The 22240-nt window shown below is 24.6% G+C and overlaps 1 protein-coding gene across 2 annotated transcripts in view; it reads right to left on the reverse strand.

Annotated features, from left to right (window-relative positions):
* The window catches only part of LOC114122942 (metabotropic glutamate receptor 2), a 175792-nt gene that overhangs the window by 19337 nt on the left and 134215 nt on the right, over nt 1–22240 (reverse strand). For both annotated transcript variants that reach the window (XR_007603874.1, XM_050200126.1), the window contains exons 12-13: nt 19497–19648; nt 17963–18113 (exon numbers count right to left, since the gene is read on the reverse strand). Coding sequence is in view for 1 of the 2 variants with exons in the window: in XM_050200126.1 (XP_050056083.1) it covers nt 17963–18113; nt 19497–19648 (303 nt within the window). In the remaining variant the exon portion in view is untranslated. The remainder of the gene's footprint in view (nt 1–17962; nt 18114–19496; nt 19649–22240) is intronic.

Here is a 22240-nt window from a genome sequence, read left to right on the forward strand (position 1 = left end):
ACTTCACAATTCCATTAAAGTGTACTGGACAGACAGAATGAATGTTTAGTTTGAAATAATATGTATAAATATTTTGCAATACATATCTGTTAAAAATGATTAGTACAAATGTACGGTGATTTGAGTTTTTTTTAACGAAAATATCAATATTATTAACATCATGTGCATCTGCTTTTAAGGTAATGGATAAAACCATAATTATTGTCTTCATACAAGTCTAGGGTATTAGTATCCTTAGAATTTTTTTTTATTAAAAAAAAAGGAACTTTAACCATCAATTTCGAAGAAGGCTCTAATATATTATAATTTGTGTTTACAGAAATTAAAAAATATTAAAAATACATTCATAGATTTTTTTTTTTGTTTATCATTTAAATTTTAAATTATGAAGAAATTCTTCAAAATTATAAGAATTGCAGTTATTTTGTAGTTGAAAAACCATAGATTTTTAATTATAATATCCGAGTTAAAAATGTAGTACAAGGTTCCACATAAATTTGTATTACAAGAATTAAAAAAAGCTAAGAAAAAATCCAAATAAATTTTTTATGACTTTCATTAGATATTTATGTCGTACGAAAAATATCAATGTTTCATTAAAAGGTTTTTCGATTTTACATGTTCAATAATATTTTTACGCCAAATCAAAAAACTTGGAAATTAAATTCAAGATCCATCGTAATTTCATCTTAAAGCGATATAAGAATATAAAATATTCATTTATATGCAAAATTTTTTAGAGAAATTTCAAATTTAAATTAAAAATAATAACTTAAGTTATTACAATGGTGTAATTAAAAAAATAATATTCGTTGGGAATTGAAACTTTTTGTTACTGTATATATTATTATTTTTTATACACAGTATTTTAAGTTATTATACATAAACTTATTTACACTATTCTACAATACGTCTGTATTATAAAAATAATATTATAATAAATTCGATTTGTTTGAAAAAAATTAGTTCATCCTACTGAATTACAAATAGAAACATAAAGTACTAATAAGTTTGCTATACAATGATAAAATATCTGAAATAATACAGATTGTATCCAATCAGAATCATTTTTTCTATGTTATGATTTAAATTGAATTCAATTTTAACATATTTATTACAGCGACTTATACTCAATAAATGTACCTCTATATTTGAGTTTATGCTTAAAAACTACTATACAGCAGAGCAACTTTTTTAGTTTTTTAAAATATAAATATAACCAAAATGATAAGATTTTCTACGAGAGATAATTTTAAATCAAATATAATCAGGCTGAATCATTCGGGCTGTCACGTACACATCGAATCGAGGAAAGGCAAAGTTCTAAATTAGATCTGCTCTTGTAGTTTCTTATAATATTTCGTTTCAAAGCACCGAGAAAAAAAAAGTATAATTAAATTATGGGTTTTAACTTTTAATATATTACTCTCAGTGTGACCCAAATCTACCGTACGAAATCTGAAGTTTTCATTAACTATATAGAGGCACTAAGGGAAAATAATAAGTATCCTTTGAAAAGAGAAATGTGTATTATTATTTACTATAATGTGGCTATAACTCATAACTTATAAGTTATGACTTATAATCCCATGACCAATGATCGATAGAATACTATTACAGATTGTGTATTTAAGATTAATTGTTTTCAGATTTAAATATTTAACCAATTATCTGCGCAGTTTATCTATCACAGCTGCTATACGAGTTATTATTATTTCCCAGGGGGACTATTGTTTGGGTTTATTTTTTCACTATTTCAGGAACTAAAATATATTATAGGTAGCCGATGGGTACCTACTACCTATACCGTGGTCCAACATAAATAAATGTACAAATAGCTTTGCTCTGATGTGTCTGTGTTAGTTCGAACGAGTTTTCACAGAACGTTTAAAGTGCCAGTTGTTGCATTAAAACGATATTGTATGATTTTATCTGTTACTATATGTAATACGACGTTTGGTAAATGACAAACGATATTGTCGAAATGCGCGTTTTTGTGTTGCTGGCGTGATTTTATATAAAATATAAAATAAAAATATATGTGTCTACTTGGTAATGCGAAAAAGAAGAAAATAAATATTTTATTTTTATTTTGATCGCTTTTTTTCTACGTTCTGATAAAACAGAATTGAAAATTACCTTTTTTTTTGTTTCCGAACGACGAGACGATTGGTTTTCAAACAGATGCACTTTTTTCTTTGGAAAAAAAAAACAATTTTCGGATGGTAGTAAACGCGTTTCAAAAGTTTAAAATAGCTTATGTAATCGATAAGAAATTCGATGGAAATTTTAAGTTTTATCTTTCTCACCATGTACCGGTTACCTACTACCTACATGTCCGGTATTGCCGTATTGGTTAAAACTACTAGAAATGTTAAACATTATTGAGATCTTGTTACAAAGGTATTATAATGCATATAAATATATAATAATTTTTAAATAAAAATTGAGGTATAATTATTTTATTACAATATATTGAAATAAAATCATGGTTTTATAAAACCACATTGATTGTGGATGGTTAAATTGAAATTATTTTTTATGAAGAAATGGTGGAATTTACTGATGCGTTTTTATTTTTAAATAATTAAGTAAAATTATTGATGAGATCGCTTTTAAAGGTAAAAAGTTTACTGTCCATAATAACAACAATCACTTTTATGTCAGTTTATAAGTTGTTATTTTTTTTCAATTATATTAATAACATAGATGATACTAGTTATGATTATAACTTGTATAAAATAATTTAAGTTTTCTAAATTTAATTTCGTCACGCATTATCTTTTATTTAATTTCAAAATGTTGATTGGTTTTTTATTTAGTACAGCTTTTAACGCTCTTATATTTTGTTATTATTACCACACTTACCATATTTACCTATATTAAATGCGAGATATAACTTATTATTACATTACGATAATATCTTTAAGTCAATAGATTTATGATATACTCTTATAATAAAGAAATTAGAGAAAACTTATCCGTGTAAATTTATAGTGTATATATATATGATTTAAGACGAGAATAACTTTAAAATCTTTATCAATTATTATAATATATATAGTATTTGTAATAATAATCATTTAACATTTTTTAATTTTAAATTGGTTCTGGACCAGATTTAAAAATTTAATGAGCTCAGTGTGCGTACAATTGTATTATGTTGTAGATTATTGGGTAATTGATTATAAATAAATAAGGTTCTAATGGTTCTATATATTATGTTTCTATTTTTTTTGTATATAAGATAGAAATCTAATTTTTATACATACATTAATTATTGTTTCACGTCATTCTGATTCCAAATACGCCAATTTATTTTGGATTTTTTTTATGAAAATGATTTTTTTTTCAATTTTTCTAACTGTGTATTTTTTATATGTATATTATGTATTAATAATAATAATAAACAAAATTAATAATTAATGTAAAAATCCAGAATGCGGACAAAATGGTTGTATTGGATTATTATTGTTTTCGTTATCGGCTTGATTATTAAATGTATTAAAATTAAACACATAGATTATCGATCTACAAATAGCCTGCGCCCTGCAGTGTGGTCAGTATGCTTATAACATCAATATCAATCATTTCAAAATTTAAGATTTAGTGTTATAATTTGAAAAATCTTGTATGGAGTATGAACCGATTACTTCAGTGGATGTAGAGAGTTCGTATGTATAAAAATATTCTGTCGGACAATAAAGTCAGTTTCACTACAAATCTAGGGAAATACATGGTAGTTAATTCTTTTTTTTATTCATTTTAATAACTAGTTCATGTTAATTTTTAGTCATGCTTATTTTAAAAATAAATATGCTTCCTTTTTACTTTTTAAAACGATCGCGTGCTTCTTTAATTGCTTATTATGTTTTAAAATAATCTGAGCCCTATATATAAATTATACATGCATTAATAAATTATACTATGAATATTGCATATAATAGCTATTATGTAAAGTCACTAATTTTTTCAAATTATATAATAGTACCTATATATTTTATCAATGTAAATTATTATCGACATTATTTTCCTTTTCAACTAACTCAATAAAATGTTTTTAAATATTTGTTTTTACTTTTTTTAAGTTTGTTTTATAAAATAAGGGCAAATCTAGATTAGCTCTATATTATTGAAGAGTCATATTTTTTATTTAAATGGCGTAACTATTTACAATAATTATATTACACTATCAATAACGTTATTTCTTACTTTTTATCAATACTAATTACTTTTGTAGACATATAAAATGTATATAACTCAAAAACATCACATTAGGTTTTAGTCTCTACAACTAGTGTATGGCAGCAGAATGTCATTATATTAATTCTATTGTGTTAAGACATATTGTTTAATTGTACTACAATAATAGTTGGAGTATTAATTGTAAAAACAATGCGCATAGTATTCATGAATTGTTTTACGATTTCATACATATATTCCTAGTTTAATTGTTAGCAAAAATTTACAAGTAGGTATTTGGTAAAATGGAAATGAGAAAATTGTTAACTAAATATTATTTAATTTAAGTCAAGTCAAATATTTATCCGCATCCTTGTTTTATTTTTAACAAGAAATAAATTAGAATATATATAAACACAAATACGAGAATACTTAAATAAAATTCGATTCAATTTATTTTATTGAATTAAAAATCGCATGTAGTTGTTTAGGATGCAAGTTCCGATTTATAAAATTTAATTGAGTATAATATGTACATAAAATAAATTTTGATGATAATAATTAAAAATTGAGTGTCGGAAGAAAATTACAATGACAAATGTCAATTAAATCTTATATTATTTACAAAGTGGATTTAAGTTTTTATTATTTAATGTTTAAATTAAATTTGCTACATAACATATTATATTACTCTACAAGGGCCAATATTGTGTTTAATTTAACTTTGCCTCTAGTTTCAACCACTGTGTCGGCCATCATTCGTTTAAACACTTTTTGATATTATAAAATCATATGTATGTTAATTTAAACACTAGATAGTCTGTTTTTGATACATAGGGAACTTTATTATTTTTAAGATATTTTGTATGGTCTAAAGTTTTCAATATGTTTATCACAGTAAAAAGTACAAGTATTCTAATTATTAAAATTGACAAAAATAGAAAAAATAATCGAGGAATTTGATCTGGTACAAAATAGTAACTAGTTATCAAGGGTTGGTACTTCATAATTGTGTAGGCAACATTAATATAATGCCGATTGAGAACCCTTGGATTAGGTAGTTTTTGCAAATTAATTGATTTTGGTGATTTGTTGTGGCTATGTATAGTTTTCAATAACATTAATAGGATAGTTCAGGAAGTGTTTGTATTTTTAAGTCATGCAATGAATAATGATGTCGTGCGTGATCTACCAAAAATAATATCGAATTATGATATTATTTATTATAAAACGATTACACAAGTATATTCAAATATTTTATGATATGTCCCTTTTATTTTTAAAACCTCTATAATATAATTCTTATACAACACTTTTATAATAATACTAAGTAGTTTACTACTTACTTCGTTACTATTTTTGTTTAAACTGAAAATGTCGTATTCGTGGTAGTTCGTCGAATATAATATCTAAGGATGGATGTATTGATCGTCAACACTCTTCTATTAACTGCCTTTCAAGTAAAGGTGAAGCTCCATTTACTTTTATGTCATATTTTATTTTTACGATATGCCAAAGACCCTCCATAGATTGTGTATGAGCTCCTGTACGTTATCTTCATTTTAAGGTAAAAACTGTTTGCTTTTTGAATAATTCATACATGTTTCTTTATCAAAAATAATATTTTAATAAAAATATCCTAAGTTTAAATTTATTATTATTATTTAAAAAATAAAATCCCGTAAATAAGTAACTCGTAAAATATTAAAATATGTACCTACTACGATGGTACGTTGAAATGATAACTAAATAAAATTCTCCATGGATTCTCAGTTTTTTATACTACACGTAATTCTTATTTCATTTTATCTTATCGCATTAATTGCTTATAAATTGTATACCTATAAGATCAGGCGCATATTCAGAACATATTTTATAGGGGAAGGGGACCTTGAATACAATTTTGCTAAAAATGCTATCAGCAAACAATGCATTTTATCATCAAACGATAATATAGAATACCAGAGTCTACGGTGGGGGGGGGCATGGCCCCTTGTCCCCCTCTACGCCTGTATAGAATAGTCTTAAATGTATTGTACATGTTTATCAATTGGGTAAAAGTATATAGGTAAAATTCTACTTTTTTAAATTTAGAGATTACTGGTAGAACACTTATTTTGGGTAATCGCGCGTACGATATCACAACCTCAAGTCATTGTGTAGAAAGTTATTGCAAACATACCTCGGTGTATCTTTGATAATACGAACATTTATTAATAGAAGGTATTGTTATTAATTTATAAGCAAATATTGACGTACTATATAGTGGAGTAAATAGGTTTGTAGTATAAATAGCTTTAAATTAATTTAAATGTTTTGATAACTTCAAAGTAAATGACAATGTGTGGTCTGGTGAATAGTTTCAAGTCCTAATAAATTATATTTTTTGAATTAAATAAATATAACTTAAATAGTTATTTTTAATTTAATTACCTGACAAATCTCGAAAAAATTTGAGTTAGAAATGTCTATAAAAAAACATGTCGTGTATAATGTATTTGTGAAATTATTGTATTAACGTCAATATTACAGTATTTTAATATTAATTAAGCATATACGCAGTTACTCTGTAATAGAAAAAATTGTTTTTAAATTTTAAATTAAAAATATAATTTATACCTATCTAAAATAATTAGAAAAAAAATGACAAAACAATATTCGTTGGAATATAAATTTACGTCAGCGTAACCCTCTGGGAATTTCTGGAGTATCAACCCTAGGTGTGTTAGTCTCTGCTCTATGGATGTTTTATAGTTTATTTTTATCATTGTAAGTCATTTAATGACTATGAAACTTGGTCAGTAGTTTTGTTTCATGACATATTGACTTTTTAAGAAAGTATTTCCCAAAATTTAACCATTAAAAGTGTTGCGATGTCATGATACAAATGTCGTTAAATTGAAATGAAAATACTACATTTATCTCTATATAATAAATTAATAATTTGGTTAGTAGTTTTGTTTTATGATGTAAACATCCACTAAGGAAGTATTTTCCCAAATGAATGCCCTAAGGGCCCTTAAATGATTAAACGGTATAAAAAAGGTTAAAAATGAAAAATAATTTTTTTAGATGGGTTTTTTTTTTAAACTTTATTTAGTATACATACTCTGTAATAATCATTATAATTGTATATAATTTTAAGACAGAGTTAATCTAATGATATTATTATGTCACGGGCAACGCCACGCGGGATCAGCTAGTTTCATAATATTATTATACATTATATTGATAAAAAGTATACGGAAATAACGTACAAAATAATATAGTTTTGTTTTTGAGGTGTTCACGACTTTTGTAAAAATTTGAACTTTGAACATTTATAAAAAATAATATTCATGTTTATTTATATTTTTTAAATGGCTCTTAGAATAAATGATTATGTACCTATCTATCTTGTATTATATTCTTAATATTTTTTACAGTTTGGGAAATTACTTTGGTACAAACTAAATCCGATTGGGTACTAAAAAGTAGAAACCATACGTTTTAACGTCAAAGATTGAATTTTATGTTTTTATTGTTTAAAAAAGTGGTAAGTTTTTTAAAATGGACGTTACTGTAAAACTAACACATATTTTATAATCGTAGTTTTGCATAAAACCTAAATTGTTAAAAAGTAGGTGCATAAACTATTACAAACTAGTCAAGTTAAAAAATATATTTTACTGTTTGTCCCATAAAACTGTTACGCCTCCTTAACCATTGAAAAATACATTTCCAAAATTACTGAATCCATAGCATCTACTGGGTCGAGATAAAAATCAAATTTCATTCAAATACGCCTTTTATATTATTTAAATTTAAAATAAATAGCATATAGAAATATTGAGAACATTTTCAGTTTCAAACATATAATACTAGGTATTGTCGATAAAACCAAACTATTTTACATTCAATATTAAATTATTTTTTATCGAAGTGAAAATTTGTGTAAATTATTATAATAGGATCATTATATATATTAAGAAACGAGCATTTTAATAAGCTTTGAATATCATTATAGTTTCTCTCTATCGTATTACGTTAGTACACATAACATAGTACTCAGAAATTAGAATTTACTGTCACTCTTCCAGTCAATATGATATCACATCGAGTATAGTTGACAAAGGTCACAAAATTACACAGATTTATAACATCATATACCCAGGCTGTCGAATCGTCGTTGCTACAGTTTCACATCGACTTAAAACTTTTGAACAAGTAACGTCATTATTCAAATTGAATATCTTACACACATCAAAATCAAAGTTGTACGTTGATAGCAGAAATTAACTCACTCCCTCCAACCCTAAAATGCAATTATTTCTGGTTCTTCGGCCAAAGTCAATAGTTTTAATGGAATTCACTTTGGTGCTTGAGCTACGTGGAAAAATATTAGTCTACAATTTAGTAGTGATTCTGGTATTATATTTTTAAGGAGATGATAAATTGGTACCATTCTAATTATAGTGATGCCAAATCCCTCAGTCCTCAATATTCCTTTAGAGCTTAGATTATAGAAATCACTTTTTTTGTTTTAAAATCTGGCATAGCATTGTTTTAAATACGCACGCGCAACTAGTAATGTTTTCGAAGTTTGTGATTGAGGTAATGTGTTATATAAAAATATTAACATCGTGTGAGGTGATTGTTGAACGTCACTTAGCTTGTCGGATATGTTGGGTACACTTTATTTTAACTTCCATAATATATTATGTTTACAATGACTACTAACGTACTTATATTAAACGTAAATATTATAATAAATCTTTTTAGTAATTTCTGTAGTACCTCTATGTAATGTGTATGTTTATACTAACATGTTTTACATAAGTATGTACGTGCTTCAAAAAATAATATTTTTTGATAATTATGGTAAATTGTGCAATTCAAATTTTAATTTTGCAATACTTATTGATGACTTCTAATAATGTAAAAACAAATTTTAATCAAGTGTGTTGGGTGAAATCTATGATAAATACAATGATACATTATAATAGTTATTTAAACATATATTATTCACTAATAGATAAATAAATATTAAAATATAAAATTATTATTTTTTTTACATATTGCAATTTTCGTTAACATTTTTGATAATAAGCACTTTTATATTCTATTAGTGTAACAAATAATTTGGTGAGCGTATTGTTTATCTTAAATACTTTAGATAGGTACTGTAGTTTTTTAGTTTTAATACTTTTCATCAAATATTATAATATAAGCCAATTAAAAAAAGAATACTTCAAATAAATTATTGAATTTTGATCAACTTAGATTTAATTTAAAACATATTATAATTCGAGGGATAGGTACATCATATTATATTTACCTAAATATTTTTTTCAGATGCGATTCATTTTCAAAAATTTGAAGATTACTCTGAAGCTCTACATCGAATATTTAATTTTTTTTCAGCAAGATAAATCGAACATGTTATTCCTATGTGTCATAAAAAGTTATAAAGCATTTTTATTTTGATAGAACCACAAATTGTATTTAATACATTTAATTTTTAGTATACATAGTTATTCTTACTCATACGATGTATACTAATTTTAGTGTGTTTAAATATTTTTGAAAATGTTAACTCATGATTTCATTTTATAAACACTCACGATTTGAAAACGTCATAATAAAAACACAACGGGACAAAGCTCAGATTCGTTATTTAAATCCAACAATTTATCTTAACTTTGGGATTTATTGTAATAACATGCAATTCTCGTATAAATAAAGGTGAGCGTAACATGATATGTCACTTCAAAATGGAATTCTGTCTAAAATAATATTTAAAAATGTTTTATTTATATTCTATATAATGTAGGTAACATTGTGAAGCAGACATATTTTTTTTTTATCAAATAAAAAATGAAATTATCCAAAAATATATTTTTGTAATATAAGATATTTTTTTTATATACATAACATGTTTACTGGACATGTTCATTGTATATCGGTAGACAATACACTACAGTTTTTAGAAATTTACATCATCTTCTTGGAATGATTAATAGTTATATATTATATTATTTGTATTTATGGATTTTAAAGTAAACTTTCCTAGTTAAATATTCATATATTCAAATTGACCATATTGCTATCCCTATATGTATTCTGTATTTTTGGAATATATTAAACACAATCAAATATTTCTCATGAATAACAGTGAACGTTATTATAAATTTATTGATAATATAGGTAGGTAATTATTAAATATCATTTAGAATGCTTAAAAAATATATACATATTTATAATACTTATTAAAAATAATAACCATCCAAGAATTAAGTAATTTAAATTTTAAATAAATTTTAACTTAATTGTTTTAAGATTATTTGATATTTTTAAACACAATATGACAAAAATTTGAAAATGTATTCCTACACGCTAATAATTGTGCCATAAAGATAAAAGATTAACAAGATAAATAATATAGTTAAATTTATTTCAGCTTTTTTTCTCAACAAAAAAAAACTTGACCTATTAACTTTAATGTGTTATAATATATTATACATTTCATTTTTATGTACACTGAACATGTTTTATCTAAAAAGGTAAGTTTTTAAAATATTTTATCTTTTTGCCTTATTAATAATATAAATTACACAATTTGGAACTGAAACATGTGTTTTCTTTTCAAATGATTGTTTACATCATATTATTTATTTTATACAAGTTAAAATATAAACCTAGCTATCGCCTATCACATAGAACTTTTAATATTTAATGTAGTTAAGGGGGTATATATTTAAAAATTTAAAAATTGATTTACTATAAGTGAAACTTTTATTGAGTCCAGACATTGCATAATTATTACACGTATTTGAGTATAAAAAACCACTCACAAGTTCCGTATTTAGCGATTTAAATCGTTTCAATTCCATCAATTCAATGTTTTGTTTTTTTTTCAATAATTTATTACATCTGTGGTTATTTATGAGACAATGAACACATCCGTTGCTTTTTTCCCTTTATTTAACCCATTTTATTACTGTACAACAAGCCGTTTGGGTCGCGCGTTTTCGGTGAGCGCCCCTTACTTGTCCCTTACAATTCATTCCATTCCCGGTTGCCCCGGGAATTAGGTTTAACGTAATTGGGTCGCCTCTGTTGCACCACTCACGCGGGAAAAACTTTTACGCGAAGTGGTTTTCCACTCGGTTGCTGCGTTATCGCTTTCAATGTTGACATGGAAATTATTGCATTGGCGCTATGGACCAAATGGTTCCTTGTCACCTGCGTAGGCTACTAATATGTTTGGCGTTATCAGTACACAAAGTATCTTACGTCCACATCCACCGATATGTATGCTGTAGTCAAGGAGTAATGGAATTTTTTTTTAGCCGAGTGAACAACGTTGATATATCTTTTTAAGAATCAAATCACATAATCGAACAATCAAAGCTTTTTATAGCAGATTTTTTTTTTAGATAATAAATCAATCATGATTAGATATTGATTTCATAATTGTATACGATATATTTTATCATACGTTTTTAATATTTTAACTATTCTTCTAAAACAAGTCCACACACACAATGAAATATTAAAAAGTAAAATGTATTGTTAACCAAATAAATGTAAATTGCATTAGGAAACTATGTCTATTAGTAAAACCAAAAATTATATTTTAATTATAATGATGATAATCATCTTATTTTTAGTTTTTAAAACGATTAAAAAGTAGATACAATGATTGAATATAATTGTGGTATGTGCTTAGTATGGTTTTTAATATTAAAAATAATATTATTTGATATAAAATAATATTCAATACTATTTAAGATATAAGTGTATACAAAAAATTAAATTTAAATTCAATCAATAACGTAACCTCTATACGTCGTAATCGTAATCACATAATTGTATTATTATTAATAAATAAATCTTTTTTATTTCCATAAATGTTCTAGTGGTTTTATAAAAAATACTAAATAAATAATTTATAATCTATATTCTATATAATAAATTAAATATTTAAACTTTATTTTGTATGGCTTATTAAAAAAATTTCTAATATGTATCAATATATAATCTGTGCATATATATTATAGAATCGATTATATAAACAAATATACAATATAAAATAATTGTTATTACTCATTACATTTAATTTGATTTACCGATAAATACAATTTCATACATTGAGTAAAATATGTCATCATGAAAATATGTTTTATTGCTTTCATGGATTGTAAACTGTCATATGTTGTAATAAATCGACAGAGATGGGTATTATCACTCATCAAAAGAAGAGCGGATTGAGATTAAAAATTTGGCTAGTTTTATTTTACATCCAAATCCAATGTAATATCTAAAAATGTAAGAGTCTGAATCGTAGTCTAATAAATAGTCGATATCATTATCATATCTATAATATGCAATTCTTTATATTATCATTATTGAATATGAAAACAATTTAAATTATTTCTAAACTCATATTCAATTTAATTTAATTCTTTGATGATGAATCGTCATTGACATTTACTTATATTTTATAAAAGTTATTGCAAAAGTATAACTGCTAAATTTAAAAATAAAACCAGCTTAGGCCTAATGGGGAGTGGATGACTGCTCTTATTTTTCCTTTATATCTACCCCTTTACATTTAACATAATATATAGTGCACGTATACTTTTATAATAAATTTTAATAATACTTGTATTATAATTATACAAATAATGATCTCTCGGCGTTTTGGGTAGGCAATTTGGCTACACAACAATGTTCTTTTGGTATTTTATAATTTATTAATACATGTAATATTATAGTATAAAATATATCAAGATATAATATTTATTTAAGTGTGTAAGTAGGTATACAATTCTAAGATAAAACAAGTGTATATAATTTATTTTATTACTTTAGTTGAGAATTAAGTGGGTTAATTATGACTTTTGTGATATTTTATAAACATTTTAATTCGATATTAAGTTTATAAATGAATAATTATTTATTTAAACTTGTACAGTATTTATTTCTTTTGATGGAGCTGAAAATTGTATTTATTAAATATAGTTATTAATAAGTTGCAACCTCTTTACACTTGTTTTGGTGGTGGAGTGTAGTGGTCCGATCTAGTAATGGGCAAAATTGATTTCGAGTTTTCTTGATCTAACAGCAAAATGAATATCAACCTTGTTTGAAAATAAAAAGAGACCAATACCTAAATACTCTTGTAATCTTCCTAATTTTTTTTTTTTTATTTATTTTTATAGAAGATCATATTTAGTGTAAAGTTACGATTGCTTTTGATTAGTGTTCTAAAAAAACAAAAGTTAGAGTAGAAAATACTTCAAATTCAAGAAATTATTATTTTATTTTTTGCCAATAATTACAATTACCTATTATCTAACATTTTAATACATTTAAAAATTGCAAAGTTGAGTTACCTACTATATTTATATGACATGGGCTATGGACAATACATTATAATTGGTATATCATAATAATCTTATTCTAGATAAATTGTATTACATAATACTTATTAGTTATCGAACATATAAGTTGATACTTTTTACACAACCATACTTTCATAAATTCAAAAAGATACAAATCTTTTGATTATTAAATTAGTAATTATAGTTTCGATAAACTAGCAAAAATATAAGTAAATCATTAATTATAATTTTGAATTAAAATAATTCAGAATTTATTTTAACAAAAATGACTAATTTGTAATTAATTAAGTAATATTGTATTAAGTTATGTAATGCAAAACCTAAATCTAGTAAAGAAAGATATTCTCTCTGTCGAACTTCAGACATATATTCATAAAAAAAGAAAAGAAAAAGAATTTAGTTTATACTTTAAAGTTTATAATTATTAAAATTTTTATAAATAACATATATTTTAAATCTTTTTTACATTATAACATTATACAGTAAGCATTATATTGATATAATATGTGTAACTTGAAGTATTGCAATAATCACCCACAAGGATAAAGATCTTATAGTGGAATAATAAAGTTTTAATACTAGTTGAAGGCAATAAAAGTTTATCATATCGCCGTTACTATTGTACATAATATCATTATAAAATTATAGAGGTATAATATTATAATATTTATATTTGTTATAGTTAATAATAATTTAAAATTATGTACAATATTTACTTAATAATATTTATATTGTAAATTTACTATGTATCGTCAAATTTGACTTAACAGTTCGAGAAGTATTTAAATAACTGACTCACGTAGGATTTGTTAAATTATTGAATTTGTATTTGAGAAATATAATACTGACCGTATGTTGATAAATACAGACACCGGATATGCAGCAAAGTGCATAGCTATATACTTAAACTATATGGTGATGCACACCGGATTGCACAATATCTATAGGTACATGTTTTTCAAATTGACACTGAATACGTATTTGGGCCATTATTTAACCAAGATTCAAGGCTGTTTATGTTGACGTTTAACGCAATTAATAACACTGTTCAAAACGCCAATACCACCAAATTTTAATTAACTCATAAATCGTAATAATATTGCCTAAATGTTATTTGATACCCAAGTGTTGATAGTGATAAAAAAAATAATATATATATAAGATTGTTAATCGGTAAGTGTTTTTTTCAATGTTCTTTTTACGCACGCTTTTATTGTTTTTCCAATAATATCAAGTTGAAAAACCACCGTTCCATTGTGCATTAGTACAAAAAAAAATTGAAAATTACTACCCGAATAATGCTGAGTGGCAAGCACGCAGCACGCTAGACTGATAAAATATATTTAAATGGTTTTAGTGAGTAATTCAAGTGGCGTTTGGCCAAAGTCGGTGATACTATAATTGTTTAACAGTTTCATTCTGTTTACTAATTAATAAATAACCATAAAAAAAACTATAACACGGTTGAACAATGCACCGATACAGTAAGCGTTTCATACATTTTCGTTCACCAGATGAACATATTACCTTGTATGATATAAATAATTTGTTAAGCTTTAATTAAATAAAGGCATATCAAATTTGTCACGCCAACTAAAGTTTACGACAACAAAATACGCATATACGTAAAATATGTACGTGTTATGTACACAATATTTCCATTTAAAAACATTAAGTCATTTGAAACGATTGAGTTATTACCTGTACGTTAGGCTCGGTCTTAATTCCCCTTCCGGCACTACTATTTCACCGTCACTTTAGTAGTAGTCTCATGGTGAGGGGTTATATAGATTGTATCGTTTGTAATATTTATCAAATGCAAGAATATTGCGTCAGAAATTTTTTTGTTGTATTTTTTTTTCGAAGTTTATATACAATATGTGTGTTTGATGTGGAAAAATGCCGTTTTTATAAAATAACAATACATTATGTTAAAATAAAATACACGGGTAGAAAGTGAATACTTTAGTTGGATGAAACTATTTATAGACATAGGTACATTTTAAAATGAAGTTTATAGTTGGAAAAAAATCAATTCTTGAAACAATATAATATTATGCGTTTTCATGCTACGAGTGAAGAATATTATCACAAGCTTTTGCGATGTTTTAATGTTTAGCGAAATTCGTACTTAAATATTTAACTTGTAGATAATTTATGTAATTTAAAATATAAGTCATTACTTTGTTAGTTATTTGATTATGCTATTAAATTCATGATTATATAATATCATTCTAGCTATATAATTATAACAACAAATAAGTAAGTAAAATAGTATTATTATTATCCGAGTGTGAAAAAGAATACGTTTAATGGTTACGTTATAAAACCACATAATATTGTGTTTCATATTAAATTGTATATTTATTTATTTTTTGTCAAGGGATACAAATTTCAAACTGTCTTTATATAAACTAGTTTAAATCATGGAAACTAATTTAAAGTTTACAGACATTAAGGATATTTTATGGTAGCTTAACTGTAATAAGTATACCAGAGTAAACATTTTTTTACAGCGATTACTTTGGTCCTTATTGGACGTACGCTATATATGTCGTATAATCGCATCCGACCACGTTTATATTTCACCGATATAATATTTTAAAACTAATTCGTCTACTTTTTATTTTCAATATTCGTGTATCCCCTCAGCCAACGATATAATATTATATTCGATCGAGTGGTATATACTATTAACGTTCAGTTACGCAAAAACCGACCGATGTGAAACGATATGAATGAATGGATGCTGTTTCAAATGGTCTGAATAGGTAATCTCATCAGGTATAATGCATTTGCTTCCCGTCCTCTAAGCGCGGTTACGGGTTGGCCGCACCGCTGTAACCAATCGTATTTCGTACTGACCAACTCATTTGCAATCGACCACTCACTGTTTGCAGTTACATTATTCAAACTATTTCACATAGTGATGAACAATAAACAATGCGATAAATGTTTAATAAGTACATGGATCGAATTGTACCAACTAAAAATTTCATAACTCATTATTTGTTTTGAATAATATAATATTAGAGGTATTATTATTATAGTTAAATAGTTTATTTAAAATTTTTTTAAAAATTTAAGTACCTAATGTAAAATAAAATGTAGTTTGTTCGTTTATATTTCTATTTATGCACTTGTCTAACGTTTAATGAAATATTATAATACGTGTGTCACAAAAAAAAAATTGAACAATTGGACATAGAAGTGCAGTTTATGATTTATAAATTCTAAAATTTTAAATACAATTATACTATAAATTTATAAATATCAATACAGTGGAGCGTCGATTATCCAACCCATAAATTATCTATACTACGATTTTTTTTTAAAAAAAAATGTATATTTATTTTATATTTTTAAATTTTAAATTTAATTCATTATTATATTACATATTTTTAACAATACAAATAAATTATTTTTATCATATTATACTTTCATGTCATACAATAGGTACATAAGTTTTAGTATGATTACATAAAATATTTAAATTCACGTTTATTATATATTTTTAATTATTGTTTAATTATTCGCACCTCGCGGGGATGGTTCATCTGAGGGGGTATCCAAGAGGTCTGGACCCCGCTCATCAAAATTTCCGAATTTCCAAAAGTTTATAAATATTTAAAATAACTATTTATTTTTCAGTCATAAATGGCTAAAACTCTAATTTATTAAATTTACTATAGATCACAGATATATTGTTATCTATATCTGTGCTATTTACTGTTTTTTATCTTAATATCATACGCAAATATTATAATAGTGTTAATAATATTAATGGATTGTTATTGTTCGAAAACGATCGCTATTGATGCCGATTGACGCCTCGACGGTCAGTAACAATTATTAACAATAACAGCATTATGATTGTGTAAATTCAAAATATTATAATAATATTCTACCGTCCATTATGCTGTGATAAACACGTTTAAATGATTAAATCTAGTTTAGTCTTATTAGTAATCATATATCAAAGCCTAAATTCAGTAAATATTCAATATAGATACTCGTACACTATACAGAATTGGAATCCCCCCTCCTTATTCCGAAAAAAAATTCCGGATATGGACTTGCCCTTCAACACCAATTTGTGCGGATATTTAACGCTGCACTATAAATAATTTGAAATAAAACACGTACTATGAAATAATTAATTATTAATTAAACACATCTAGATAGTGGTGAGAAGAAGCTATAAATAATAATATTAGAATTACTTGGTATCTATATAGAATTTTACTCATTTATTACTTGACACTATCAGATTTAACTGATTTATGACCTTTGTGGATATTTTATATAGGTATTTATAATAAAAATTACATATTTATAACATTTTATAGTTTCAAATTTTAATTTTTATAATTAATATAATATCTTATTACCTTTATAAGTTAATGAGCTGCGCCGTCTTGTTGAATTGTTACAAAATGCATTCGTATTCGATGTTGTAAATGTTTTAGTGCCCGTTAACTTCATATTTGGCATCATACTTTGACGCACGTTTCGTTCCGGGTGACACAAAATTATATACAACTAGAACAATGTGAATAATAGTTCTATGTGTAGTCTAAAATAGTCACCTAGAGTATGAACAAGTTTTTCTGAAAGCTATAATATAGTAGTATTTATCTCAAAAACTGATTAATTAAAAATGATAAGTAGTTTAACTTCTATTCAAAACTTAAATTATTAATTTATTGTTTCATCTTCATTGAACAAAGAAAACTAAGGGGAAGGCATTTGTGATATTATATAATTTATTTTTAAAACTACAATATAAGTTTTTGAAACTAGGTAAATCTTCAAGTTTCTGGAAAATATTTTAATTTTTAAGATTTTACAATATTTTTTAACGTTCAAAAGGTAAAATATTTTCTAAATAAATTATTTATACATCATTAATTATACTGCCATCATACACAATATTGCTATCGGTTTCCAAATCTATTATGAAATTATATGCAAATTAAGAATATCAATCAGACAATGTGCTCATAAAATTATATAATATTATGTTTGTATAATTAATAATTAGAGAGCAGTAGAATTATTTAATTTATTCAAACATAAATAATATATAGGTACATTATAATAATACAGTCGGTTGTATGGGCTACACGTATATTTTATCGTATTGTTTTACTGTCAGATTTCAATGGGAAATGTGAATCATTGATAAATTAATATGGTTAAACTGATTATGTCATTGTTATTATATTATGTAAATCTGTTGCTATGAATTTTATATTATAGGCTCGTATTTTATTACACTTCAAAGAAGTTTTAATTATTTGTAGTATTACAATAACTAAGTTAGTCATATAAATAATTCAGTTATACCTTAACATATAAATCTCAGTTAATAATATTGTACCATAATACAACGTAATTTTAATTATTTTAATTTAATTTATTGAAAATTCGTCGACACTAATAAACTATTGTTATAAGTTGTAATCATATAAATATTAAAAATTAACTCATTATTAGGAATATAAATTATAATAAATATAATTTTAATGTTGTTATTAAATATAGCTATATATTGAGCACTTTTTTCTTGTTTCTATAGGGGTTGTTATTTGAGCATTTGGAATTGAAGTTATGCTTTATTAAATATACATAATATTATGATAATAACATACATTAGTAATTTAATTTATTAATGTATCACATTATTCGGTCTTGTTTGAACTGACCTCGTTACAACAGACCGCATATTGTAATAAAAAAAATAATTTTCACATTATTTTATTTCAAATTTACCAAATTCAAAGGGTAAATTGAACATTTACTAACAATACGCTTTGCCCACAATAAAGTTAATTACACACTAATTCTACTGCAGATCACATTATGATATGATCATGTTTATCTCTATATGCACGTAATTTAATAACACTGTATAGTACGTACCTTTGGAGAGAACAGGCAAACTATAGTTACACTGGCGGATAGGCTAATGGTTACTGACATAGTTGTTATCCTTAGTGGAGTATGGTTGCCAATTCCAAAGTATAGTGGAACAAATGCGAGCCATATGACACATGTTGTATACATCGTGAAACCTGTTAAAGAAATTAAGACAGTTGAAGCAAATTCATTTTAGTTTATATTCAAAAATAGTTGAAATAATTTTAACAAGAATATGGTTCATAATTCATCAGTTAGTAGAATTATCACACCTTAATATTTTTGTTATGTCTGCAATTATTATACATATAAAATATGATATCTGATATAACTTTATGTTGTATAGTTATTGATAATTAAAATTATATATTTATATTTTATTTTCCTTAAGCTAACCTAAGAGTTGTTAGACATGTAGGTATACCCCATAAATATGTATATAGCCTACAGTCCCACCCCTCGAGATTATGACGACACAGTTCTAATGATTTATACTCACCAGATTTAGCACGACAAAGGGGGAGTAGTTTGTTTATACGGAGAATAAACATTATTTTGGAAAATTAATTTATGATGGAAGTCACACTCAACTGAATTCAATAAATAAATTACCTCGAAATTCATACGTTAATATGAAATAAATTTGTAAACAAATTAATAATTGCAAAGTCATTGAGTAAATAATATTATAATATTGATAAATTTAACAAAATATATACATTATATTTATATAACACGCGTATTTATACCAGAATTTGAGTACACGTTCTGAGTTCACAATTATATTTTGTGCGTATGCATAATACAATTAAAAACATTCCGAAATACAGTTTAATTGGAAATGGGTAATACGTGATAATCAATCGAAAAGCGATTTCTAATAAGACTACTAACAAGAAATCAAAGAGCAAAGATATAATACATAAAAAATTAACCAAATACATAGAATGCAATAATTTAGTTATTGAAGAACTAATTAAATTATCATTGAGTAGTTAATTTATCACAATTGGAAAATATAGTTTTATAAAATATTCAAAAAAAAAAAATTTAAAGCACTGGGGTCTTAAAACCAACAGTATTAATGCATAATAGTATAATACATCGGACAAAAACCGGTATTATTTTCTCAATGTATGGTATTTATTCTCATAGATTATCATTGTTCTAATTCAAAACTGTAATATGTTCCTTTTGAACAACACCTACCCAACTATAATGTGTATTATATACAGACATGACGTTTGTAAAAAATACTTTAAGCTGATATTCATTTTTAAAAAACAATAGATTACAATATTTTATATATAAAAAAACAACATATTCTTTTTTTTTAATATAATATATTATAACAAAAAATGGAACAATATTTTAATAACTTAAATTTATGTTAAACATTGAAACTGTCACACATATTATATAATTAAACATTTATTTTTTTATTAATTTTTTTATAATTTATTAATAATTGATGATACATGTTTTCAATAATTTATTATTATTATTATTATTATATTTAGTTATATGATTTTATAAACTACTTTTTTTAAACGATCTTAATAAAACCGTAAACTTTTACAATATAGACTTCTATTACAATTCATTATATTTTTTCTATTTAATATAAATACCTAGTTTGTATTTTGTGTTAGGTAATATTTGATTTATTTTAAAACTTATATTTTATAAATTTAGTAATTAAAAACACTTTTATGTAGTTAAATATACTACTTAATGGCTAATGCTGCTATACTTTTATCAATGTATTTAATAGGTTTTGTCTATTAAATATATTATTTAATATTATTATGTAACATTATACAGATATAATAGCTGAAAGTTATTAAAAACATTATTTTCTACTTAACTAAAAATTATTGTTGTCGATGAAATTATTGAGTGCACGTACTGCGTCAGAAATGTATGACATGTCTAAGAGTGACATCCGACTCAACTATATCAATATAATAATAATCTCATCGATGGACTATTTGTGCATAATGAGATTTCTGTGAACCTCTGATAATAATATACAATCGATTAATGTAAATATTATTGTAATATTATAATGTGATGTTGTCTACGAAAAGTATAGTTACCTATCTCGTGTGGCACATAGATAACAGTTAATTTACATATAAAAATCTTGTAAATGCTTTTATTAATAGAAAAGATACTTTTTTTTATTCAATACACATCTGAATAGCAAACATTGATAGGTACGTCTCAACTTTAAAAAAATATGTTAAGCAAACACTACTCGCAATGAGCAAATTCGTAAGTATTATTACAGTTAATAAGTATATTATTGTTAAACAAATAACCCTTGTTACAAATGTCATTGTTGCTATCCCTACCTTTAAGAAATTACCTGACAATGGGAAAATAAACTTTCTAAACTACTTACTAACTTATATTTTAAATCTTAAAATACAGCGTCAGAAAACTACCGAGACAAAAAAGTTAAATTGTAAAACCAATACTTTGATCACCATGCTTAAAATCTAATTAGTAGTACAAAGATTAGGACTCTTTAATGATATAATTAAAAAAACAAAACAAACCTAAAAAAAAAAAACAGTTTAAATTTAAATGGTGTAATTAAAGTATTTTTAATTCAGCCAGTCGGTTAGAAGTAATTTAATAAAACAACTATTTTTCCATAAATTATTATGGAAAAAGAAATAACAAAAATCATAAACAATCTATTGTTATATTTTATTTGTAGCATTCAAGATTTCCTTAGA

This window comes from Aphis gossypii, chromosome 2, assembly GCF_020184175.1.
Source record: "Aphis gossypii isolate Hap1 chromosome 2, ASM2018417v2, whole genome shotgun sequence".
NCBI classification, from domain to species: domain Eukaryota; kingdom Metazoa; phylum Arthropoda; class Insecta; order Hemiptera; family Aphididae; genus Aphis; species Aphis gossypii.